The 25,870-nt window shown below is 41.6% G+C and overlaps 6 protein-coding genes, 1 long non-coding RNA gene and 1 pseudogene across 7 annotated transcripts; 5 read left to right on the top strand and 3 right to left on the bottom strand.

Annotated features, from left to right (window-relative positions):
• Nucleotides 1-208: 208 nt before the first annotated feature.
• LOC106448937 lies at nucleotides 209-3,372 on the bottom strand (annotated as a pseudogene).
• Nucleotides 3,373-3,961: 589 nt separating this feature from the next.
• LOC106450288 (aquaporin NIP2-1-like) lies at nucleotides 3,962-5,759 on the bottom strand. The gene is made up of 4 exons (XM_013891936.3): nucleotides 5,277-5,759; nucleotides 4,718-5,158; nucleotides 4,578-4,639; nucleotides 3,962-4,323 (listed from the first exon to the last, which is right to left on the bottom strand). Exons 1-4 carry the CDS (start codon nucleotides 5,415-5,417, stop codon nucleotides 4,107-4,109), a joined length of 861 nt encoding a protein of 286 aa, XP_013747390.2. The 5' UTR covers nucleotides 5,418-5,759; the 3' UTR covers nucleotides 3,962-4,106.
• Nucleotides 5,760-6,490: 731 nt separating this feature from the next.
• On the top strand, nucleotides 6,491-8,784 carry LOC106447500 (pentatricopeptide repeat-containing protein At2g34400-like). The gene is made up of 2 exons (XM_048780695.1): nucleotides 6,491-7,467; nucleotides 7,533-8,784. Exons 1-2 carry the CDS (start codon nucleotides 6,551-6,553, stop codon nucleotides 8,482-8,484), a joined length of 1,869 nt encoding a protein of 622 aa, XP_048636652.1. The 5' UTR covers nucleotides 6,491-6,550; the 3' UTR covers nucleotides 8,485-8,784.
• Nucleotides 8,785-11,565: 2,781 nt separating this feature from the next.
• Nucleotides 11,566-14,002, top strand: LOC125609610. Its single transcript, XM_048781132.1, has 3 exons — nucleotides 11,566-11,993; nucleotides 12,189-13,866; nucleotides 13,991-14,002. The coding sequence occupies exons 1-3, from the start codon at nucleotides 11,566-11,568 to the stop codon at nucleotides 14,000-14,002; spliced, it is 2,118 nt and encodes a 705-aa protein (XP_048637089.1).
• A 102-nt stretch (nucleotides 14,003-14,104) lies between these two features.
• LOC125609364 lies at nucleotides 14,105-15,236 on the top strand. The gene is made up of 3 exons (XR_007339687.1): nucleotides 14,105-14,655; nucleotides 14,789-14,903; nucleotides 14,999-15,236. It is a non-coding gene; the product is annotated as an uncharacterized LOC125609364 (long non-coding RNA).
• Nucleotides 15,237-21,063: 5,827 nt separating this feature from the next.
• On the bottom strand, nucleotides 21,064-22,081 carry LOC125609362 (chlorophyll a-b binding protein 1, chloroplastic-like). Its single transcript, XM_048780693.1, has one exon. The coding sequence runs from the start codon at nucleotides 21,982-21,984 to the stop codon at nucleotides 21,184-21,186; it is 801 nt and encodes a 266-aa protein (XP_048636650.1). The 5' UTR covers nucleotides 21,985-22,081; the 3' UTR covers nucleotides 21,064-21,183.
• A 372-nt stretch (nucleotides 22,082-22,453) lies between these two features.
• Nucleotides 22,454-23,504, top strand: LOC106447496 (chlorophyll a-b binding protein 1, chloroplastic). The gene has a single exon (XM_013889430.3). The coding sequence runs from the start codon at nucleotides 22,601-22,603 to the stop codon at nucleotides 23,399-23,401; it is 801 nt and encodes a 266-aa protein (XP_013744884.2). The 5' UTR covers nucleotides 22,454-22,600; the 3' UTR covers nucleotides 23,402-23,504.
• An 844-nt stretch (nucleotides 23,505-24,348) lies between these two features.
• On the top strand, nucleotides 24,349-25,484 carry LOC125609363 (eukaryotic translation initiation factor 1A-like). The gene has a single exon (XM_048780694.1). It carries the CDS (start codon nucleotides 24,918-24,920, stop codon nucleotides 25,362-25,364), a length of 447 nt encoding a protein of 148 aa, XP_048636651.1. The 5' UTR covers nucleotides 24,349-24,917; the 3' UTR covers nucleotides 25,365-25,484.
• The last annotated feature ends 386 nt before the right edge of the window (nucleotides 25,485-25,870 follow it).

The raw sequence follows: 25,870 nt of genomic DNA, 5'->3' as shown, positions 1-25,870 counted from the left end.
GCATCTACGCATTCATTATTGTACAATATCAATATATCATTTATTACTTACACAAATTTTATGATTAATATGATAATATGTACGGTGTGTTATGTACCTAACATCATAACTATATTTTTTAGTTGCCAAAACAGTTGATCAAATCAAATGTCTAAATTCAGTAATTCAATATTTTAAAATTGATTTTGATGATCCAGGTAGCCATTGAACCCTCAGCAGCTCTTTGTTTGAACGCCACCTTGCAAATTAGTAGAGGTGCATGTTGAAGATACGACACAAAGTACACCCTTATAGAATAACACCGGTTAAAGAAATCTACCCTTGACAGGTCACTTCCAAACTTCTTCCACAAAAATATATAGCTAGCTGAGAAAAAACAATACAAAAGTTGTGTTGTTCGTTTATTAAAGGCAAGAGAGGAAACTACTAGTTTTACATATAGCTTTTGACAAAAGAAAAAAAAAGATTCATCTCAAAGGCGAAACAACTTATAAAACAACACTGGTTTGTATAAAGCAAGGGCTTGTCCGATCGCTAGTCCAAACAACACTCCGGGTCCATAGCCTATTGTTGCTGCTTTCCAGTTCAACACTTTTTCTGGAGTCTGTGGTGTTGATGTTGGTGGTACATTGTCCCTGAAGCAAGATTCTTGAAGAGGAAGACCACAAAGACCGATATTCCCTTCAAAGGAGGTTTTAGGTTGCCCTACAATCTGTGTACTTATTAGAGTCCCACATCGTGTGGGATGATGGTCCTTGGGCAATATATAAGTGTATTGGTAAACCTCCACTCTTGAGCTAGCTTTTGGGTGTGAGTTAGGCCCATCACTAATATGGTATCAGAGCCCATGGTAAAAGCCCAGCAGATGATTTCCCATATAAACAGTTTCCTACTTATGTAGCCTGTACAAATGGCCCATCTTGCTGTGGTATGTCCGAGATGTTGGACTTGGGCTGTTTCCGATTGGACCGTTTCCCATCCACATCTCAAGAGGGGCTATTAGAGTCCCACATCGTGTGGGATGATGGTCCTTGGGCAATATATAAGTGTATTGGTAAACCTCCACTCTTGAGCTAGCTTTTGGGTGTGAGTTAGGCCCAGCACTAATAGTACTCTGCGGTATTTGGCCAGTGAGTTTGTTATGCGAAACGTTAAGGTAAGCCAAGAAGGTGAGGACTCTTAGCTCCTGAGGAATTTCTCCAGAAAGTTGGTTTTGAGAAAGATCAAGTGACTCAAGTTGTTTGAGGTTGGCCAAAGACGATGGAAGATGACATGTGAAACTGTTGTTAGATAAGTCCAACATAATCAACGACTTCAAGAGACCTACGGTTTCTGGAATCTCCCCTCCAAGCCTGTTCCCAGAGATAGCAATGGCTGTGAATGCCTTTGGGATCTTTTCCAGCTCCATATTTACTCCTTTGTTTCTCATATAAATTGAAGGGTAATACTCCAGGGTATATGTAGTGTGCTGTTCTCCTGTGTACTTTAGCCAGGGGTAATCAGCTCGAGGGATCTTAAGCAAAGGTGAACTCCAATTAGCAAAGTAATTTCCTGGCAAACTCCCGTAAAAGTTGTTATGGGATATGTCAAGTATCCGCAGCGCCGGAAATGGATGATGGCTTCTAGGAGAAGAAATGAGACCGTGGAATCTGTTTGATCTCAGAACAATGATTTGCAGATCGGGCAAAGCCTTCAGCCAGAAAGGGAAGGTGTCATCGATTCTATTGTTCTCCACGTTTAGAAACATCAGGCTTGTGCAGTTGACAAGAGACCTCGGGAGCTTCCCACTGATTTGATTGTGGCCAACGTCAAGTATTTGTAACCCACTTTTTTCTATGTAGGGAAGTGTACCAATAAGGTTATTGTTATGTAGTTTCAACGTTCCCAGTGACTTGCTTATCAAGCAACGGGGAATGGAACCACTGAAGTTGTTGTTGGATAGATCAAGGCGACCAAGTCCACTTGCGTTGCACAATGAAAGAGGTATGTCTCCTGTGAAATAATTATTCGATGCGTAAATGGTCTGCATGGTGGGTGGAATCATTGGGAACGATCCATGAAAGGCGTTTGAACTCAAATCCAACTTGGAAAGGAAAGAATTGTAGCGCAAGGAAGGCGCTTTTCCTACAATTCTATTTTTGGAAAGGTCTAATTTCTGCAAGCTCCGTAAGGTCTTAATAAACGCGGGGAACTCGGTGATGTTGCAGCTCGACAAGGTTAGCTCTTGCAAATTTTTCGAACCGATATTAAGCCTTGTTATAACATTCCCGGAAAGATCTAAAGACTCTAGAGACTTGAAAGGCAAGGAGTCGAAGTTGATTGTGTCGGGTGTGTTCTGAAAAGATAGGTCGAGTTCTGTGAGCTTGGCTAACTTTGAGATAGGTTATAGGATTCGACAGCTCAAAAGGTTATTGGCCATGTCTAAATGTTGAAGCTTCGAGGTTTCAGAATAATTTAAATCCTCACGAGGGTGTCTAAGATGGTTTTGGCGCAGATTAATATACCATAGGGAAGGCATGGTGAATAGATAAGAAGGAATGGTTCCAGAAAAGTCATTATTAGAAAGGTCTATATAAGAAAGAAGGGTTAAGTTCTGTATATTGGGAAAAGGACCGGTGAACTTGTTATACGAAAGGTCTAAGGTGTTTAAGCGGCTTAGGTTACTGATTGAGGATGTAACTTGTCCGATAAAACCATTTTGGCTAAGATCCAAGTATTCTAAGTTGGTGAGTCTGCCAAATCCGGCGTGGAAGGAGGATGTGTCAAAGTGGTTCATTGAAAGAGAGAGGTACCTGAGGTGTTGGAATCTGAAGAGGTTACTATTAGCTTTGATGGTGCCATTGATACATGCACCACGAAGGTTGAGCTCTGTCACGGCGCCGGTTTTCTCATCAAAGGAAACACCATCAAAGGAGTTGGCATCTTTGGTCCAAGAGGTTATATTTGCACTAGGGGATTGTAAGACCCCATCGGCCAATTTGCGATCGCAGTTGCGGGATGGAAACTCATTCTTGAGAGCTAAAAGAATCTCAACTTGGTCTCGAGGAACGGAAATTGAAACGCTGGTCACAAAGATGCACCAAAAGGAACAAGTGGTGAGCAAAACGGCCAAAGGCGAGATCATCATCTGAAAGAAAGACTTCATAAAAAGGAAGATATATGAAAGAAGAAATTGGTATCTATTGTTTGGTTTTTTCAGTTCTAACAATATACTCCCTCCGCTTTTCAATATAAGTCGTTTTAGAGAATTTTTTTTGTTCTAAATTATATGTCGTTTTCGATTTTCTACATAACATTTATTAATAATTAATGTTGTCTGACCAATGATAATATATCTTCTATTTTTCTATTGGTTGAATTGTGGTTATGTAAATAATTAATGATGTTTTTGTTTCGAAAATATAAAAAAATAATAATTTTCTTAATCTATGTGCATAGTTTTAAAACGATTTATATTAAAAAACGGAGAGAGTATATCTCTATGACTCTTCTGATAAGTATGAAGTCACATTGCTTGACTTGGAAATTGTGGAAGTCCTCCACTATGTTGTAGTAGTATTAGTTTGACTTGAAATTTGTGAAAGTCTTCCGCTATTTATTGACCAAATATTTGCCTTTATGCATATATTAGTACGTTATTGTTACTGTGATTAAGGAAGCAATACCAAATACTCTGTGAGAAGCCCACAACAAACCATGAATCGGGCCAGGTCCAGTTTAAGCACTAGCACCAACTAAACCGGTAACGCCGTTGGATATGCCAGACATCATCAGGACGGCATCAAGCTGTTTTTTTGGGAAACTGTGTTGTCTCCTCTTTTAAGCTTATCATATTTAGAATTTTTCTTCTTTTTTTTTTTAAATTTTTGTCAACAGAATTTTTCTTCTAGAAAAATTTAGGTATTGGTTGACATTCTCATGCTTTCTAGAAAAATTTAGGTATTGGTTGACATTCTCATGCTTTCTTGGGAAATAGTTTTGCTGTATCTATATATATGTTCTACAGCTGTACAATTATTTATTTGTTTACTTGCAACGCAATCCATTGAGAGCATATTTAAAGATACAAGAACGAGTATTGACCTTAAAGATTTTATCTACAATCATTACAAAGGAAGATCAGTAATTCGTTTATGAGAAGATCCTGTCTTGGAGAACTCAGAGTTTGCTTTCTGTGTAGCCGGTAACAGTTTATGAATCAAGGCCGCTAAGACTGCTCCAAGTGTTGGAACCAGCAAGTAAATCCAAATCCCTTTGTAACATCCCCACACAAGTGCAGGCCCTAGGCTTCTTGCTGGATTCATTGATGCTCCTGATACCTCTCTGTAAAAACAAAAGATTGGATTGGTTAGCCAAAGAGATTAATTACCATTGAATAAGAGTTAAGCTTACAGATATTGAGATTTAGAGAACCATAAGCATTTTCAGATTAATCTTAATATATTATTTGACAACTTGGAGGCTATACGCCTTATATATAATATATATTTAAAATTTGAGGACTAAAGCGAATGTTTCATCTAACTGTGTCTAGAACCGGTCATGTGAAAATTGAGAAGGTAAAAAGCGAAAATTACCCGGCAAAGATAACATTCAGTGTGACCGTTGCACCGATGATTAACCCCTCTAGTTCCTTGGTCTGCAAGATTCATATTATTTTAAGATTGAGAACCTGATCAAGAAATGTGTGTAGTGTTTCTGTTTGTTGATCACTTACTGTTCTCTTGGAGGTAGTGACGGCACAAACAACTATCATAAGGAAGCCGGTGATGATGAACTCCATCCCGAATGCTTGAAGGTCAGTCCCAGAAGGAGATGATCCGAGGAAGACATCGTGTTTCTTGCTGCACACGTCATTGTTTAGGTCAAACAGAAGACGCAGAGTCGCAGAAGCCAAGGCTGATCCGATGACTTGAACAGTTAAGTAGGCTGGGAGTTGATACAGAGGGAATCTCTTGCAAGATGCTAAGGCTATGGTGACAGCCGGATTGAAGTGTGCAGAGATGTGGCCGAGAGAGTAAACAAGAACCATTACCACTAGTCCCCAAACGACTGCAATGCCCACAAGAGTCACTACATTGTTGTGTTGAGCGTTCACGGCAATAGCGGCACAACCCGCAAATATCAAGTAGTAAGTTCCCACGAGTTCCGCTATAAGCTGCAGGTTGAGATGAACAAGAAAACTTGAATAGGGTACAGAGAATAAGAAGAAGAAGATAGCTTTGAAGTGTGATTCAAGCAAGTTTTCATCAATGGGTTGTAAGAGAATAACTAACCTTTTGCAAGAAGTGGACAGATAACAATGGTGGAGATGTAGAAGGAGAAGAAGGGAATGAAGTTTTTGACACAGGAGGAGCTTGTATGTTGAGTACAACAACATTACCATGGTTGCTTTTGCTCACTGAGATGTCATCCATTTTTTTTTTTTGCTGAATCTGAGAAATAGAAGGAAAAGAGAGTATAAAGTTTTGATTAATGTTTTGAAGTTTTGTGTGTTGGGAGATTATGATGAGTATTTGCCTTTTATAGTTTGTTTACCAAAACAATGGCAGAATGAGAATAAAGTGAATAAAAAGTCAAATTTTGCCTTTTAGCAACTTGCCAAAGCAAATTCATAGTTAATTATTGGATGATTGTATATTTTAAATAAATAAAAGGTGAATACTGCTGAACTGCAGGTGGTTTTGTAGAACAAAAAGACACAGGTCGAAGCAAAGCCAAATAGATATGATAGTTTATGTTAAAAGCAAAGTCAAATCAAGTTTTAGTTTCCTGGTTACTTTGTTAGTTTAGGAAACTACATGATTGTGGGCTTCGATAACGTCATAACCACACATCTAGATTTTACACATATATCACTAATCAATATTTATGTATTACTAATTACGCAAATTATATGAATAATATGATATATATTAATTGATATATATTAAGTAGTTAGCTAGCTTCATAACACTATTATTCGATATGTTTCACAAACAATGTCATATAAAAGTTTTTATACATATTGAAGTATCATTTAATTTTTTTTATTTTATTTTTTATTCGCACACTATGTATTTTTCTCTTTCTAACTAATACATTAAAACAATAAGATGCAATTGAATTTTTATTTAAATTTACGCATTAACAATACAAAACAATAAAAATTTAAAATGATACTCTTTACCAAACGAGTGTAGTATTTTTGTTTGTAAAAAGGTTGAAGGACTGTCCAAATTTGGTAATTCAATCTTTAAAATTGAACTTCTTAAATAGAAACCGATCACAACCAATTTAATCGATATAATATATTAATTATACTAGATATGATCGATTAAATTGAATTAAAGCAGTTTTCATTTAAAACAGCCGGATTCAACGTGTGGTCTATCATTTCGGCAACAAAAATATAGTTTTTATGTTAGTTATATAACATGTGTTATCAAGTTTAACCATATAGTTCGTGTGCTATTAATGTGGACCGTATCTGTAGACCCAAACCCGAATCTGGATCCGAATCCAACCCACGTACCATTTTAAACTCTGTCTTCACACGTGGGCCATTCTCATGAGATTTCAAATGCTCAAACCAGAGAAACTAGCGTTCTCCATTTCCCGCCAATTCCCATCACTCAAACCTAAACAACCTGAAGAATCACGACGCGATCTCGTCGGAGACTTTCTTCTCCGGCTTAAAAAATGCGTCTCCGTGAACCAACTCCGAGAGATCCAAGCCCAGATGTTATTAAACTCCGTCGACAAACCCAATTTCCTGATTCCCAGAGCCGTCGAGCTCGGCGACTTCACTCACGCCTCTCTCCTCTTCTCCGCGGCGGAGGAACCTAACCACTACTCCTTCAATTTCATGATCCGGGGGCTAACCAACACGTGGCACGATCACGTGGGGGCGTTGTCGCTGTACCGCCGGATGAGGTTTTCTGGGTTAAAGCCCGATAATTTCACGTACAATTTCGTTTTCGTCGCGTGCGGGAACCTCCCGGAGATTAGGGTTGGTAGATCTGTTCATTCCTCGCTGTTCAAAGTCGGGTTGGAAAGAGACGATCACGTGAATCATTCGTTGATCACTATGTATGCGAAATGTCGTCATGTGGTTGATGCACGGAAGGTGTTCGATGAAATTACTGAGAAAGATATGGTGTCGTGGAACTCGATGATTGCTGGGTATTCTCTTGCGGGTAAGGCGGAAGACGCGGTGGGTTTGTTTAGGAGGATGGAGGAGGAAGGAGTTGAGCCAGATGAGAGGACGTTGGTGAGTGTGTTGGGTGCTTGTTCACATTTGGGTGATTTGAAAACTGGTAGATTGCTTGAGGGTATAGCTATCAGGAAGAAGATCGGGTTAAGCGCGTTTCTTGGGCCTAAGTTGATCAGTATGTATGGCAAATGCGGGGAATTGGACTCGGCGAGAAGGGTTTTCAATCAGATGGTTAACAAGGACCGTGTTGCTTGGAATGCTATGATCACTGTGTAAGTCTCATGTTTGAAACTATATTCATATAAAGATCGAAACTTTTTAATGGATTCCATCTCAGGTACTCACAAAACGGGAGGTCAATGGAAGCTATTAAGCTGTTTCGTGAGATGGAAGATTCAAGAGTTTCCCCTGACGCTGTTACATTGTCTACGGTACTGTCTGCTTGTGGTTCAGTTGGAGCTCTTGAGTTAGGCAAAAGGATTGAGTCATACGCCTTAGAAACAGGCTTGCAACATAACATCTATGTGGCCACAGGACTAGTTGATATGTACGGGAAGTGCGGAGGCATAGAGGACGCTCTTAGAGTATTTGAATCCATGCCTGTGAAAAACGAAGCAACTTGGAACGCTATGATATCTACTTACGCGCATCATGGACACGCCAAAGAAGCTCTTTTACTGTTTGACCAAATGTCAGTTCCTCCAAGTGATGTTACATTCGTGGGAGTGCTCTCTGCTTGTGTTCACGCCGGTTTGGTCGATCAGGGCCGTAGGTATTTCCATGAGATGAGTTCTTCCTTCGGGTTGGTCCCGAAGATCGAGCACTACACAAACGTTATCGATCTTTTGGCTCGTGCGGGGATGTTAAACGAGGCGTGGGAGTTCATGGAGAAGTTTCCTGGGAAGGCAGATGAGATCATGTTAGGAGCGATTCTTGGAGCGTGTCAGAAGAGAAAAGATGTGGTGGTTGGAGGGAAAGCGATGAAGATGTTGATGGAGATGGAGGAGGTGAAGAACGCAGGGAACTATGTTATATCTTCGAAGGTGTATGCTGATATGAAGATGTGGGATGAATGTGCGGAGATGAGGGCGTTGATGAGAGACAGAGGCGTTGTTAAGACGCCAGGATGTAGCTGGATTGAGATGGATGGTGAGATGATAGAGTTTAATGCTGGAAGCTATGTTTTACAGTGTGGCAGGGAGGATGCTGGGTCGTTGTTGGGTTTGTTGGTAGAGGAGATGAAGAAGGGAAGGTATGATTTTTCCAGTGGGAGTTTGAGTTTTGGTTAGTCCCTTCAGCTCCGAGTTTCTGAGGATGTTAAAGATGTGAGTTAAGTTGTGTCTTCTGACGATGAAAGTGGTGCAAAGTGTTGTAGGTCGCTCAAGACTCAAGAGAGCATGAATCGATCTGCTTCATTTGCATTTGATGCTTAACGTGGGGACGAAGAGGTGGTTGCAGATGTCATAACTCATAAGTACTAACTTATGACTCTGTAAGTGTTTGGCAATCATACAACTGTGATGATTGGTATACCAACTTTTTACTGTTTTTTCTTAATGTGATTCAGCTAATTTCTACTCATAATATTTTTTCATGTTTTTTACATTTTTTTTTAAAGTAGTTTCTTATATAATGTGTACTTGTACAAAAATAAGTGCAAAATAATTTTATTAGTCTACAAAATTAGCCGGTTAGTAGCAGTAGTTTCTTTTTTCTTTCCATCGATAATCATGTTTGTTTCTGTTATTTTAATAAGTAAACCGGGAGAAAAACGAACGAAGCCATCGCGAAACCAACAAACAACCGTTCAGGTGAACTTGACGAGAAGGACGTAGCACCCGCCATTTTCTCCATACTTGAAGCAAATAGCTTCTTCTTCTTCTTCTTCTTCTTCTTCTACGGTTGGTGGTTTCTCATGCTTCAGTGTATTCTTAATTTCATTATTTAAGCGTATCGTGATTGAATTTACAAATGTGGATCAGTTTGCTAAGGAAATTTAGTTTGATATCTTAAGAATGCTAGTAGTAGCTTTCCAAGTTCATTCTGTTTTCTCTTTAGCCTCAATCGTAAAATGATGCACACTAGAGATCTTCTGGTATTTTTTCTGTAATGCAGGTTTCGTTTCTGCTCGGAGTCATCCCTGTCTTCATAGCATGGATATACTCAGAGTTTCTAGAGTATAAGAGATCTTCCTTGCATTCTAAAGTGTATGTACTTTTGGGAATTATTTATGATTTAAATTGGTGTTAATTATTTATTTATACGGGTGCACTCTTGTTATGTATCTAACTTGCTTTGTGTTTTAATATCTTTGCACCTTACTTGCAGTCATTCAGATAATAATTTGGTTGAACTGGGTGAGGTGAAAAACAAGGATGAGGAAGGAAGTAGCAGTGTTACTTGAAGGAGGTGGTGGTCTTCCCAGATCGGTCTCTACCAAGTTCTATAACTCTTCTATCAAAACCAACCTCGTTAGGTAGTTTTATAGCCATTTCTTGTTTTTTTGTTTGTTTGTTGTTGGAGTGGAGTGTTCATGAAACCATTTACGTTTTTGTCTACTTGTAGGTTTCTGACGCTGGAGGACTCTTTCTTGATTGATAATCGAGCAACCTTGAGAGCCATGTAAGTTCGTAAACTACCAGATTGGATTCATGGCCATGCTGATCATCATTATCATGATTGTATTACTATCTCTCAGGGCTGAGTTCGGGGCTATTCTTTTTTACTTTTATATTTGCGATCGAACAAGCTTGCTTGGCGAGTCGAAAAAGGTGTCTCCTCTTAATTTCCCTTTCTCAGTTTCAACCGCATATCAAAGATCTGAAACAATATATGTGCTAGAGATGTGTAATATAGTGTAACATTATATCTTTAAATCATTCAGAGGTAGGAAACTAACATCTGAGATTTTACATTTTGCAGATTTATAACAGAGACCTTTTCATCTTTCTCTACTGTCTACTCATTATAGTGTCAGCCATGACGTCCTTGAAGAGACTATATTCTCTATCTTAATCGTCACCAGACTGAAGAGTGGAAGGGGTGGATGTTTCTCAGTAGTTGTTCATTACCTTTTCATTTGTTTTTCGTCCAGTTAAATATGTTGTTTTGCAACTGTTTTTCTTGCTAGGTTCTGTTTCTGATGTATCATTACTTTGCTGCTGCTGAGATATACAATGCCATCAGGGTATTCATCGCTGCCTACGTCTGGATGACTGGTTTCGGGAACTTCTCCTATTACTATATCAGAAAGGAGGCCTCGCTCTAATTTGGAAACAGGAAATCAAGCTAGAAGTTCTAGATGTTACAACTAATGTACTGGATACTTGTATGGAAGTTGAAGGGGAAAATTTTTATGCGACTTTTGTGTATGCGGACACTGATAGAATCAAGAGGAGAGCGATATGGGACCAGCTGATAGATTTATCAAATGCTAGAGACCAACCATGGTTCATCACTGGCGATTTCAACGACCTACTCAACAACGACGAGAAGACTGGCGGAACCGAAAGACCAGAAGGATCATTCTCAGACTTGAGAACCTTCTATGCGGAGGGAGACCTATTTGACATTCCGCACTCAGGGGACTTTTTGTCTTGGCGAGGCAAGCGTGGAGACCATCTAGTCCGCTGCCGTTTAGACAGGGCAGCTGCAAACACAAGCTGGGCAGAGCTTTTCCCGACAGCAAGATGTGTATACCTTCCCTACGAGGGATCAGACCACAAGCCGCTTATATCTGTTTTTGAACCGGGAAATAAGAAACACAAGGGAATCTTCAGATATGATAGGAGGCTGAAGGATAACCCGGAAGTAACAGAGCTTATTAAGTCTGTATGGTCTGAAGCTCGACATCAGACAGTCTCGGAGAAGATCGCTTTAGTACGAGGAGCAATTTCCAAATGGAACAAGACGAAGCAGACAAATAGCAGACTCGTGATCTCGCAAAAGAAGCTAGAATTGGAGGAAGCTCAAACCAGCAGCGTCAATGACGTCCAACTGATTCACAAAATCACCACCGAACTCAAAAGCGCATACCAGGCCGAAAGAAGCTTATTGGCGCCAGCGGAGTAGACTGCTCTGGCTCAGGTTAGGAGACCGGAACTCCGGCTTTTTCCATGCGACCACAAAGAACAGGAAAAGAGCTAACAGCTTCTCGGTCATTGACGACGAAGAGGGAAATCCAGTCTATAGAGAGGAGCAGATTGCTCAAGTGATTGTCCGGTATTTCCAGAACCTCTTCACAAGTTCCCCGGGAGAAAGAAAAGAAATAGTTGAGCTTGCCTTGCAACCAAAAGTATCAGCGGAAGAGAATGAAAGGCTGATATCAATACCGAACGCTGAGGAGATTAAAGCGGCTATCTACTCAATCCATGCGGACAAAGCACCAGGTCCGGATGGATTCTCCTCGGGATTCTTTCAGACCAATTGGGATTCCATTGGACCTGATATTGTCAAAGAAGTGCAAGAGTTTTTTGAAACCAGTAAAGCTCCCAGTGAAGATTAACGAGACTTTTATCCGACTCATCCCAAAAGTCACTGGGCCGCAAGCAGTCACGGACTATCGACCAATAGCATTATGCAACGTCTACTACAAGATCATCTCTAAGATCTTGACAAAGCGACTGCAACCTCTACTCACAGAAATCATCTCAGAAACTCAATCCGCCTTTGTCCCGGGAAGAGCAATTGCAGATAATGTCTTGATCACCCATGAAGTTCTCCACTACCTCCAAACCTCTAAAGCGGAGCAGCGGGTCTCTATGGCTGTCAAGACGGATATGAGTAAAGCTTATGACAGGTTGGAGTGGGAGTTTATCCAGCTTGTTCTTGAAAGACTTGGATTTCATCATCGATGGATCTCATGGATCATGGAATGTGTTTCTTCTGTTACTTACGCCTTCCTCATCAACGGCTCGCCTAGAGGAAGAGTTAAACCGAGTAGGGGTATCCGTTAAGGTGACCCACTCTCACCATACATCTTCATCTTGTGTAGTGAGGTGCTCTCGGGACTTTGTAATAGAGCTCAAGAAGCTGGTCGGCTGACCGGTATTCGAGTGGCAAATGAGAGTCCAAGGATAAATCACCTTCTCTTTGCGGACGACACAATATTCTTTCTCAAGGCCGATCCGGAAAATGCAACCGCCTTGCAATCGATCTTGACTAGCTACGAGACAGCATCCGGCCAATCGATCAACACCAGCAAATCCTCCATTACTTTCTCTCGAAGAGCGCCAAACTCCGTCAAGACACATATCAAAGACTGTCTACAAATCCAAAAAGAAGGTGGCACCGGGAAATATTTTGGTTTACCCGAGCATTTTGGTCGGCGAAAACGGGATCTTTTCACATCCATAGTGGACATAATAAAGATCAAGGCAAGCAGTTGGTCGAAAAGGCACTTATCCGCAGCGGGTAAAATGGTGATGCTCAACAGTGTCCTTTCTCCCATCCCGTCCCACGCCATGACGTGTTTCAAGCTCCCAAAATCTCTCATCACTCGAATCCAATCAGCGGTAACGAGATTTTGGTGGGACGACAAAGATGGAAAGAAAAAGATTGATTGGGTTTCCTGGACTAAGATGACTCAACCAAAGGACAAAGGAGGCCTAGGATTCAGGGACTTTGAGAGTTTCAATGACGCTTACCTGGCCAAACTGAGTTGGCGACTGATCCATAACCCCTCCTGCCTACTCAGTCGCATTCTGCAGGGGAAGTACTTTGGAGATTCATCTTTCCTCGAAGCATCAAACAAAACCGTGGAGTCACATGGATGGAGAGGGCTAATGATAGGCAGAGACCTCATACTGAAAAACACTGGTTGGGTTGTTGGAAACGGAGAATCTATCAACATATGGGAAGCGCCATGGCTGAGCCTTGAGGAAAAGAGACGACCAATGGGACCACCTCCTCTTGCACAGCTAAACATGAAAGTCGTTCACTTGCTCCAACCGAACAGGCAAGACTGGAACATAGAGGAAATTAGACGAGTTTTACCGCAGGAGGAAGAGACTATTCTAAGCCTGAAACCAAGTAAAACCGGGGCTCCGGACAAACTGATATGGCTAGGCACCACTTCTGGAGAGTACACGACTCACTCAGGATATGAAACGGCCCTGAAGGAGCATAACGCTAATCTAGAAGACCCTCTGGCTACTGACATCAACTGGGTTCGAGATATCTGGAAGATAGAAACTGCCCCGAAAATCAAGTTGTTTCTATGGAAGGTCTTTCGTGCGGCACTTCCGGTAGGAAGCAATCTTGCTGCCCGCAACATTACAAACTCGACCCTATGCAATCGATGTAACACCACTGAATCTACCAATCATCTTTTTTTTCAATGCAACTTCGCTCAAAAAGTATGGAGCCTCGCTCCTTTCTCACAAAGTGTTGATGTTAGAGGACTGGTAGATTTAGCTTCTTGCTGGCATTCTCTGTGTACTCTAGAGTGTCTCCCACCTTCGGGTGTTTCAGGGCAACTTGCTCCGTGGATTCTTTGGGGTATCTGGCTCGCGCGCAATAATCTGATCTTCAACAACAAGCAGTCATCACCCGAGGAAGTCATCTCATCGGCCATAAACGCAGCAAGGGAATGGCTCTCTGAACAGGTCAAGACTCCAACTCCTACACCGACCCCTCTACCTAGAGAGACAAGACCACCGCACACAACTGTGGTATATTCAGACGCAGCGTGGCAAGCAGACCGGAGAACAGCGGGATTAGGATGGACCATCAGAGAGGACAACTCCACTACACAAAGAATGTCACATTGTTACTTCGTTGCTTCCCCACTCGTAGCGGAAGGACTAGCACTGAGAGAGGCAATGACGGACTGTGTCGCCAGGGACACTAGACGGCTACACTGCAACACAGATTCTCTAATCCTCTTCAACGCTCTGAAATCAGGGACTCCGATTGCAGAACTGTATGGTATCTTAGCTGATATCATTAGCTTGTCTTCGGCTTTTGAACATTTTTCTATCTCTTGGATTCGACGTACAAATAACAAGGAAGCTGATGCTATGGCAAAGCAAGCCTTGTTAAATGCGTCTGTTGTACCAGCCCCCTACAGGGCCTAAACTCTGTCGAATTAATGCAAGTTTAGTGTTACAAAAAAAAAAATCAGTTTACCATAATATATGCTTCTGTAAAGCATATGTTTCTTTCAAAAACTCACGATGCTCATGAAATATTTTACTTCTTCCAGATGATGTGGCGTCTTAACTTATTTGTGGCATTTAGCTGCATCATTTTCAATAACGATTATATGATATACTACATCTGTCCGATGCACACTCTGCTTACTCTAATGGTGTATGGAGCCCTTGGTATCTTCAGTCGGTATAACGAAATTCCATCAGTAATGGCTGTGAAAATTGCTTCATGCTTTCTTGTGGTCATCCTCATGTGGGAGATTCCTGGAGTTTTTGAGATTTTCTAGAGTCCTCTAACATTCTTACTTGGTCAGCTCGGACTTCTTTCATATCTTTTTTTTTCCCTTTATATTTCACGGCAATGTTTGGATGCCTCTTGGTCATGAGATCTGTGTTTATGTATGTTGACTAACATTTGGTTTCTATCCTTAAAGAACTGCAGGATACACTGATCCAGCTAAACCAGACCTACCACTGCTACATGAATGGCACTTCAGATCCGGACTTGACCGCTACATATGATCATTGGAATGATATATGCCTATTTCCATCCCACTGTAACTCCTGAGTCCTGAACCTATGGTGCTCACATTTTCTCAATATCTTCTCATGACACTCACGATTAAAATCTCTTTCGACATGTTGATCTCAGGTAGAGAGATGGATGGAGAAATTGGAGGAATGTGATGCCAAAAGAAAGATAATGTTTTGATGGCTAATATAGGATTTGAGAGAGAACAGAATACTTTATTGAATGATCAACGTACAATATATATAGGTACATGACAGAGGAATATACTTAGCATATACTAAGGATATATACAAAAGAGATAATCCTAGATTTGAGGTTATCGTATAAGTCAAGTATATCCAATACGCTCCCTCAAGACGGACGGCGATTTACAAGTCCGATCTTGATAAACAGAGACTCAAACCGACGACGAGGTAGTGGTTTGGTCAGAGCATCTGCCAACTGATCAGCAGAGCAGACATGTGTAACTCGTAGGTTCTTGGCCTGAACTTGATTGCGAACAAAATGATAGTCAAGAGCCAAGTGCTTCATGCGAGTGTGAAATACAGGATTTGCGGCAAGATATGTGGCACCAATATTATCGCAAAAGACCGTTGGAGTGGCAGGAATGGGTACACCAATCTCAAGAAGGAGTGAGGAGACCCAACTAACTTCCGCAGCAGTGTTTGCAACAGACCGATACTCGGCCTCAGTGGACGATCTGGAGACACTCGTTTGCTTCTTAGCGGACCAGGAAATGGGATGCTGTCCAAGAAAAACAACATACGCTCCGGTAGAGGTGTAGTCATCACGGTTCCGAGCCCAATCAGCATCAGAAAACGCATGGAGAGACAGTGAGTTGGGGCGTTTGAAAAAGAGACCAGTAGTGATGGTGCCAGCAAGATACCGAAGAACTCGTTTTGCTGCTTCCCAATGTGTTGTTGTGGGTTTATGCATGAACTGGGAGAGCTTGCTGACCGCAAACGATATATCTGGTCTAGTGAGAGAGAGATACTGAAGGCCGCCAATCACTGTTCGATACTCATTTCCATCCGGTAGTAGCGTTCCATCATTGAGAGTCAGAGACGACGTAGAGCACATAGGTGTTGCAGTAGGCTTTGCTGCAGTCATGCGAGTGCGATGAAGAAGGTCAGAGATGTACTTCCTTTGTGAAAGAACAACACCAGCAGTGGAGCGCATGACTTCGATGCCAAGAAAGTAAGCAAGGTCGCCAAGGTCTTTGAGTGCAAAACGTTTTGCAAGAAGATCAATGAACGACTTGACTGCAGTTGTTGAGCTCCCCGTGATGATTATGTCATCGACATACACAAGCAAGTACATGATGACCGTCTTATCTTTGAAGAAAAAGAGAGAGGCATCAGCAAGAGAGTTGCGGAATCCAGATTGTAAGAGGAACCGTTTGAGCTCATTGTACCAAGAACGTGGAGCTTGCTTGAGGCCATAGATTGGTTTCTTGAGCTTACAGACAAAGTTGGGACGATCTTTGTCGATGAAACCTGGAGGCTGCTGCATATAGACATCCTCATCAAGAGTTCCTTGAAGAAAGGCATTGTTGATGTCAAGTTGGCGAAGTGGCCAATCCCAAGTAGTGGCAACACTAATAATGAGACGAATCGTTGGAGCTTTCACAACAGGGCTGAACGTTTCATGGAAGTCAATGTCGGGTCTTTGAGTGTAACCTTTAGCAACCAAGCGAGACTTGCGTTTGTCAACAGTTCCATCTGGTAAGAACTTGGTGCGGAAGAGCCATTTGCAGCCGACAACGTTTTGTTCAGTCAAAGGTGGGACTAGATCAAATGTATCAGTGCGTATGAAGTTGTTAAACTCCGCACTGACTGAGTCACGCCATAGTGGGTCAGAGAGCGCCTGAGAGATTGTGTGAGGATCCAGACTCGCAAGCACCAGATGAGCTGAGTACGAGTACTTTGGATTCGTTTTGACGATTTGATTCTTCCCCCCCCCCCCCCGAGTAACCATTTGATGGTTATTGACTGGTTCACGATTTTGTGGTGACATAGGAGGCTCAGAGGAGGCCAATGTTGTTGATGATGATGCATTTTGAGCCGTTGTTGTTGTAGGAGTGATTGTTGTTGAAGGTACTCCAGACTGGTCCATTGTGGCTGATGTTGTGTTCGTTGGCAAAGGGTCCGAGCACGGGAGCACAACCGCTGTAGGAGCTGTTGTAGGAGGAGCTGTGAGTGACCTGCAATCAGTATCTAGTGGAGTCACTGTCGGAACCCAAGAGGGTTCAGACTCGTCCTGGTGAGCAAAGGGAGATGATGACAGCGGAAAAGGGAAATTATTTTCACAAAATTCAACATGTCGTGAGATGTAGAGACGAGATGTTGGTAAATGAAGACATAGATAAGCAGACTGAGTTAGAGAATACCCGAGAAAGATACAAGGGAGCGAGCGCGGGTCGAGTTTATGAGAGGTGTAAGGACGAAGCCACGGGTAGCATAAGCAACCAAACACTCGGAGTTTGGAGTAGTGCGGTTCCATTTTGAATAGTTGTGAGTATGGTGACGCCATGGAGAGTGTTTTAGTTGGCATGCGATTGATAAGATATGTTGCTGTGGCAAATGCATACGTCCAGTAGCTTGGAGGCATTGAGGCGTGTGTAAGAAGGGCAAGCCCAGTCTCTACTATGTGACGGTGACGTCTCTCAGACACACCGTTGTGTTCTGGTGTATGTGGTGGAGTTGTAAGATGTGAGATGCCGTGTGTAGCAAGGAATGAGGCTAGAGCAATGTATTCTCCACCGTTGTCAGTATAGAGTGTGCGGATGCGTTGGTTGAATTGATTTTCCACGAGAGACTTAAACCGAGTGAAGGTTGCTGCTACCTGTGACTTCAGTTTAAGAGGGAAAAACCACATGTAACGAGTGAAATGATCAACAATAAGTAGATAATACTTGTAACCATCTACACTTAGGACTGGTGACATCCAAACATCAGAGAATAAAACTTGTAAAGGATGAGATGAAGAGATTGTTGTTGTAGAAAATGGAAGTTTGTGACTCTTATTCAGTAAACAAGAATTGCAAGGAGTAGACTCCAATGCATTACATAAAGAAGAAGATAAAAACGAAGAAGTTATTGTTTTAAGAATTGGAAAAGCCGGGTGTCCAAGGCGATGATGCCAATGAGACAGAGAAGATTTTGAAACAGAGAAAGCTCCTAGAGATGATGAATAAGGCCACTCATAGCTGCCATTCTTAACCGGTCCTTTCAGCAGAGGTGCTCCCGTGTCCAGGTCCTTCACCTGAAACATAGAGGGGAAAAATTCCACAGAAGTTTGATTATCATTGCAGAATTGATACACTGAGATCAGGTTCTTGTGCATTGACGGTACACATAAGACATTGTTGAATGTATAATTGCGATTAGAAGTGTGAGAGTGAAAAGAACCAGTATGTGTTATTGGAAGAGCAGCACCATTTCCAACGACAATGGAATCATTTCCCGTGTAGGGATTGTGAAGCGAGAGGTTGTGAAAGTCCGATGTCACATGATTCGTTGCACCACTATCCATGAGCCATCCTTCAGTGTTTGTTGTGTTGAGAGCCATTTGATTGGCACTGGGACGCCACTGTTGTTCCGAAGTTGTTGGGTTTTGAGTTGGCACAATACGAAACATGGAGCAGCGCTGAGCACTGTGGCCCTGAACACCACATGCTTGACACTTTCCAAGATAGGGACGAGACTGACGGGTATAGTTGCGGTTTTGTTGCTGTTGACCTTGCACAGGTTGTTGCTGCTGATGTTGCTGAGGGGTTTGATTGCGCCAGTTGTTGTTGTTGTTGCCTTTGTTGTTGTTGGAGCAAGATGCCTGATTAGCCGTGATCGGGAAGGCTGGGGAAGACGGCTGAGCACATAAGATCATAGCCTCACGGTTCACTAGTTTCTCATGAAGCTCTGTGGACGAGATGAGATTGTCACGACCATTAGTAGCATCTATTTCCGGTTTGTACTCTTCCGGAAGTCCAGCAAGAACTTGTTCAATGAGATCTTCAGAATCCATCGGTTTGCCTAGTAGTGCTAGCTCATCAGCTTTTGTCTTCATAGTACGTAGGTACTCACTGATGGTATTAGAACCCTTGGTGCAGCTTTTGATCTGAAATTTGAGCTGACGTATGTGTCCCCTGGTTGGAGTGCCAAACGCGCCAGCTAGCATGGTCCACACTTCATGGGTTGTAGTAGCACTGGCAACAAGAAGTTGCACAGGAAGAGAGAGCGCACCTAGAACCGCACTGTAGAGTAGACGATCTTGTCTTCTCCACGAGACAAAGGCTGGATTAGGCTCTGCAACGCCATTTGTTTCAATAGTTGCCGTTGGGATGTCATCGTGTGCAACAAGGAAACCGTGAAGCTCATGACCTTCGAGTAAGGCATGAATCTGCTTGCTCCACATGAGATAGTTGGTATTGGTGAGTTTGGTGATGTTGCCCATATTCACCGAGAGAAGTGAGTTTTGAGGGTCACTTGAGTTGTAGACCGCGGTGCGTTCAGCAGTGGCGGCGCCTGAGTTGTGTGAAGATTCACTCGACATGTTTGTGTTAGAGAGAGTCGAAAGAAAAACTCAAAAAGAAAAGAGAGATCTAAGCTCTGATACCATATAGGATTTGAGAGAGAATTTATTGAATGATCAACGTACAATATATATAGGTACATGACAGAGGAATATACTTAGCATATACTAAGGATATATACAAAAGAGATATTCCTAGATTTGAGGTTATCGTATAAGTCAAGTATATCCAATAGCTAAGTTGCAATTTCTGGATCTGGATCAAGACGAGCATAACTGCAATTTCCTCATTCGTGAGTTTGGTTTCTTGATCTTATGTATTTGATAATGTTTTGATGGCTAAGTTGTTTCCTTATTATTTTTCAGGTTTGGTTACCTGTGGTACGAATACATCTACAGGCTTGAGAAGGTTACATACAACAAATATCACCCCTACACATCGTGGATTCCAATAACGTTAGTATAAAAACCCTTCTGTCACTCAAAACGTCAAATCTTGAGGCAGTCTTCCTTTCTGGATTCTGACTTAAGCTCTGATTCTGTTGTTCCAGTGTGTACATCTGTCTGCGAAACTCCACACAACAGCTGCGAAATTTCTCCCTTACACTATTTGCGTATGTTTCTCATTCTTACTCCATTTCAATTAAGCTTGGTGTTACTATGTACATATCTCTGATAAGACACAACTGTCATGATCTTCCTACGTGGCTCGGAAAGATTACACTAGAGACCTATATATCTCAGTTTTACATCTGGTTAAGGTCAGAAAGTAACTGTTTACTTTCTCCCGAAAAGTAGGCAAGAAACCATTTGTTTCATTGATTTACGAATGAAAATTAATCAAAAATTGTATGTGCTGCAGATCGAATGTGCCTAAGTGGCTATTATCCATCATTCCAGACTACCCAATGCTCAACTTCATGCTCACCACGGCCATCTATGTCTTGGTAAAGCAAAAGTAGAATCTATGCCCTTGTCAACTCTACATTATATAATTTGTACTCTTGATTTATTTTTTCTTCAGGTGTCTCACCTGCTTTTCGAGCTAACCAATACGTTAAAATCTGTTTTCATATCCACAAAAGATGACAACAGACTGCTCCACAATGTCCTCGCCGGAGCTGCCTTTTCATTCTGTTTATATCTTACCGCTCTCATTCTTCTCCAGATCCCACACTAACCATGTACTTACTCCTTCTCCATTGCAGCCATTGTTGATATTAGAATGCGCGCTTGACACACTAGAACGAACATAACATTTACAGGAGGGACTATAAACATGTGGAAAACATGAATCTTCTATGTCAAACTTGCTAAATAATTACAACACACGTCTCACATCGACAATAAGATTTGTTTTCAAGAATCAGTTATTTCTGAAGCTTGCCAACTGAAGCACCTTTGGGCAAATTAGAACCAGAGAAGTTTCAGAAATGGTGAAAGTGAAGTATCATAGGACACACCTTTTCTTTCTTTTCTGTTGTAATTTTGCCATGAGTTTTGTTTATTATATAGTTTCATTTGCCTTTTTGTTCGGCTGTATTGCTACATATTGTCACAAAATACAGAACATACATACATCATCTGCAATTGCGTGAAGTTTTGTACAAGAACAGATCATTCATTAAGAGTCTTTTGTTAAAACGCCAACAGAATTGAGAAAACGAGGTTCAATGTATAAATAATACAATGGTACGACAATGGAAATTTCACAAATTTACTTAAAAGAAACATCACAAACGAACTATCTTTCTCTTGCTAAGCTTTTTACTCGCTCACTTTCCGGGGACGAAGTTGGTGGCAAATGCCCATGCGTTGTTGTTAACTGGATCAGCCAAATGGTCAGCAAGATTCTCCAAAGGTCCCTTTCCAGTGACGATGGCCTGTACAAAGAATCCAAACATGGAGAACATAGCCAACCTTCCGTTTTTGATCTCCTTCACCTTCAACTCGGCGAAAGCTTCCGGGTCAGCAGCGAGGCCCAACGGGTCGAAGCTGCCTCCTGGGTATAGCAAGTCCTCGGCTTCTCCCAGTGGTCCGTCTCCAGCGACTCTGTAACCCTCAACAGCCCCCATGAGGATCACCTGAGTAGCCCAAATGGCTAAGATGCTCTGAGCGTGGACCAAGCTCGGGTTGCCCAAGTAGTCGAGCCCTCCTTCGCTGAAGATCTGTGAACCGGCTTTGAACCAAACCGCTTCTCCGAACTTCACTCCATTACGAGCCAAGAGCTCAGGGAAAACACAGCCTAGGGCTCCAAGCATGGCCCATCTGCAGTGGATAACTTCTAGCTCACGGTTTCTTGCAAAGGTCTCGGGGTCAGCGGATAGACCAGCGGTGTCCCATCCGTAGTCACCGGGGAACTCTCCGGTAAGGTAGCTTGGGGGCTCGCCGGAGAATGGACCCAAGTACTTGACCCTGTCGGATCCATACCATGGGCTGCCTGATGGACCGGTGGGTTTGACGGTTTTACGCATGGTGACACGGCCGGTTCCAAAGACTTCTGAGGCTCCTGGTGAGAGCTTCACGGCCTTTCCGGCTAAGGCAGGGGAGGACAGAGCCATGGTTGAAGCAGCCATTAGAACTTTTCTTGTTTTTTTGTTTTTATGTTTTTTTTTGTGACCGGTGAGAGTGATTGAGAATGGTCGGGATATAGATCTGTTTTATAGGTGTGTTACGAGTAAGGTTTGTTATCTGTGAAGTATCCGTATCTCTTTTCTTATTGGCCTATGAGATTTTGGATTGGTCTATTAGTTGTCCTATGTGTCGCCACCAGCTTTTGCTAGATTCTTTAGTTGCAATGAATGACACTTGTGATCTGTACAATGGCAGCTTTGAGTTTATAGCCACACATAATGATATTTTGTGTGAATCACCTTTTGATGCTGATACGTTTCAAACGGATAGAATTACGTCAGATTTACACGTGGCAGATTATCAATGGTTACTCTAATATTGCTCAGACTCTACGAGATATCTAATGGGACCAGCCAATGCTAGCTCAGCAAGACAAGAAAAATCTAAACTTCAACCAATAGAAATCAAGATACTGATATCAAGAGATAAGCAAAATGAATCTTGAAGGTTAACCTTTAGCCATTCAGATTATAAATACATGGCAACCTCACCGTAACCAAAGCATCCAATTCATCAAGTTATCTAAAAACCTTTTACTTGCACCACACTCTAACAGCAATGGCCGCCTCTACAATGGCTCTCTCCTCTCCCGCTTTGGCCGGGAAGGCCGTGAAGCTTGCTCCGGCTGTGTCTGAAGTCTTTGGAACCGGCCGTGTCACCATGCGTAAAACCGTCAAACCCACTGGTCCATCAGGCAGCCCATGGTACGGATCCGACAGGGTCAAGTATTTGGGTCCATTCTCCGGAGAGCCCCCGAGCTACCTCACCGGAGAGTTCCCTGGCGACTATGGATGGGACACCGCTGGTCTATCCGCTGACCCCGAGACCTTCGCCAGGAACCGTGAGCTAGAAGTTATCCACTGCAGATGGGCCATGCTTGGAGCCCTAGGCTGTGTTTTCCCTGAGCTCTTGGCTCGCAATGGAGTGAAGTTCGGAGAAGCGGTTTGGTTCAAGGCCGGTTCGCAGATCTTCAGCGAAGGAGGGCTCGACTACTTGGGCAACCCGAGCTTGGTCCACGCTCAGAGCATCTTAGCCATTTGGGCAACGCAGGTGATTCTCATGGGAGCTGTTGAGGGTTACAGAGTCGCTGGAGACGGACCATTGGGAAAAGCAGAGGACTTGCTTTACCCAGGAGGTAGCTTCGACCCGTTGGGCCTTGCTGCTGACCCAGAGGCTTTCGCAGAGTTGAAGGTGAAGGAGATCAAGAACGGAAGGTTGGCTATGTTCTCCATGTTTGGATTCTTTGTACAGGCCATCGTCACTGGAAAGGGACCTTTGGAGAATCTTGCTGACCATTTGGCTGATCCAGTCAACAACAACGCATGGGCCTTTGCTACCAACTTCGTCCCTGGAAAGTGATTTTAATTGGTGATCGTGTTGTGTGTATCCGGTTTGTTAAATCTTGAATGTGATGTAAAAGCTTAAAATGTTTATTATAAATTTGATGATATTGATGGATCAACAACCAGTGTGCAAGATTAATATTGCTTACATCAAATTAGGGGTTCACACAAAATAGTTCGGTTCTACGGAAAGAGATGTCTTCAAATAATATGATGACTATATCACATTACAGTTTAACAAATTTTACTCAACTTTTCTCTAAACAGTTAATTTTAAGCAGAACATCTACATACATATGATATATTTCGTCTTTCAGACAAGGAAGTAAATTTAAACGGAACAATCAACAGACTTCCCGGGGGGGTCAACTTTATTTGGGTGTATTATCTTTGAAATATCAAAAGACTTAGTTAGCTTTGGTAATGTGGTTTTTGAGTCTTGAAAGCATTTTAGTACTTATGGTGTTGTGAATGTTTAGAGTTTTTGTTGCACATTCCTAAAGGACATGTATAGGTTCAAGGACTATACTGTACTTATAACTTGAGAGATTCGCAAAACTTGAGTGCTTTTTTAAATAAATTTTTATAAATTCAGCTCGGAAATGGGAATACGATTTTGATTTTAAGCAACGAACAAAATAACCCTTTTCTAAAAAATCCTATCTAGCTTCATACAACCTATCACCCTAGCACGTTCCGCTAGATTAGAGAAGTACCAAGTGTTAGTGTACAATATATATAATTATGATAGCGGAATCTATCAAACTTTTTTGAGTTCTTGGATCTAGTTTATTAAGGTTACTTTCTGATTAGTTTTTTGTTTTTACATTCCCATAGCTAGTCTCATTTTTCATGTCCATTCCAAGATTTTGGATGGCTTGAAGACCACACGAAACGTCCGACTATGTTAAAATAAGTCGTAAGTATTTTGTATGTGGTGTGTTACGGGAGAAAACAAGAACTGAGAATTATTTTTCTAATAAATAATTGAAAAGATGGTTTTGCGTGATTTGATGGGCATAAACCGGTTATGCGTAGACGACCAAACCCGTTTAACTACGATAATCGAGTCGGCATTATAACTATGTAAACCAACTTGATTTCGACAAAGATTTGATATTGCTTGCTCCGCAAGCTTTATAGCTACACGGAGAATCTAAAATTCACTAGAAAAAGGATCAAGCCAATTAATATCTTTTTACCCTTTTTTTAGGTCAAGAAAAGCAAATCAATCTATAGATAATAGTTCCACATAACTCTCTAGCGAAACAAGATGGGCTTTAAAGTCTCTCTCTGACCTAGTTTCTTATTTTCTATAAGAAGATAAAAGGAAACTGAGCAATAAGAATTGGCAAAGACAAAAAAAATGGAAAAGTTGATTTCAATTGTGAAAAGGAAATTATGAAGCACGTCTTTGGGTATAAAAGAAGACGTCCCCTAAATAATCAACGAGCAATAAAGACAGAAAGAGAGAAGAGAGCACAGCAAGTTCATATCTAAGCTCAGCTCTTTACACTTTAGGTTTTTAAATCATGCCGAAGAACAAAGGAAAAGGAGGAAAGAACATTAAGAGAGGAAAAAAAGAAGCAGACGACGATAAACGAGAGATCATATTCAAAGAAGACGGCCAAGAATACGCTATAGTTCTCCGCATGTGTGGCAACGGACGGTGCGAAGCCAAGTGCATAGATGGAATCACAAGGATGTGTCACATCAGAGGTAAGATGCACAAGAAGGTTTGGATTAGCGCTGGTGACGTTATTCTTGTGGGACTAAGGATGGATATGGACAACGACACCAAAGCTGACATCATCCATAAGTATACTCCTGACGAAGCTCGTTTTCTCAAGAGTTGTGATGAGCTTCCTCGTGACCTTCGTCTTAACGAAGGGGTTGCTGATGTGTTTGATGTGGAGGATGACGTTGAATGTGGTCAGGACTATTTTGAGTTTGGTGATGATGAGATTGATAGGCTCTAAACTAAGCTCTGAATCTATTTTACTATTACTATTTACTTTGTTCTTCTTTCTAGTCTCTCAGAACTAGATTGATGTCTTGTCTCAGATTTTTGTCAGTTTATAAAATATTCTCATTCTTTATTTGAATAGTTTCTAATTGTGTTAGCTATATTGGTTGAATGTTTGAATACACAACTAGAAATAAGGCAATTCAAGATTTTCAATTAAATACAGTCAAAGAAGAATCATGATCTTTCATTGTTGAGAAGATAGTTTTTTCTGCCTATACTCCAAAACGTTCCTAGAATATAAACCAATCGCTATGTAATGTGTCTTATATGTTTTACAGAGTATCTATTCTTAAATAATTGTGATCCAATACTGAGGTTAGTAATCATAAAGGAGAACATATAAAATAAGAAACAAAAGGTGTTTTTCATAAGCATGAAAGTAACAAAAACCACAAAATCCAAAGAAAGTCGAGTTTAGTTCCATTGATAGGCCTAAAGTAAACAAAAAATATCCGA

Source organism: Brassica napus, chromosome A5 (genome assembly GCF_020379485.1).
Source record: "Brassica napus cultivar Da-Ae chromosome A5, Da-Ae, whole genome shotgun sequence".
Classification (NCBI taxonomy): domain Eukaryota; kingdom Viridiplantae; phylum Streptophyta; class Magnoliopsida; order Brassicales; family Brassicaceae; genus Brassica; species Brassica napus.
Note: the sequence above shows the minus strand (reverse complement) of the source record. Positions and strands in the feature narration are given on the sequence as shown.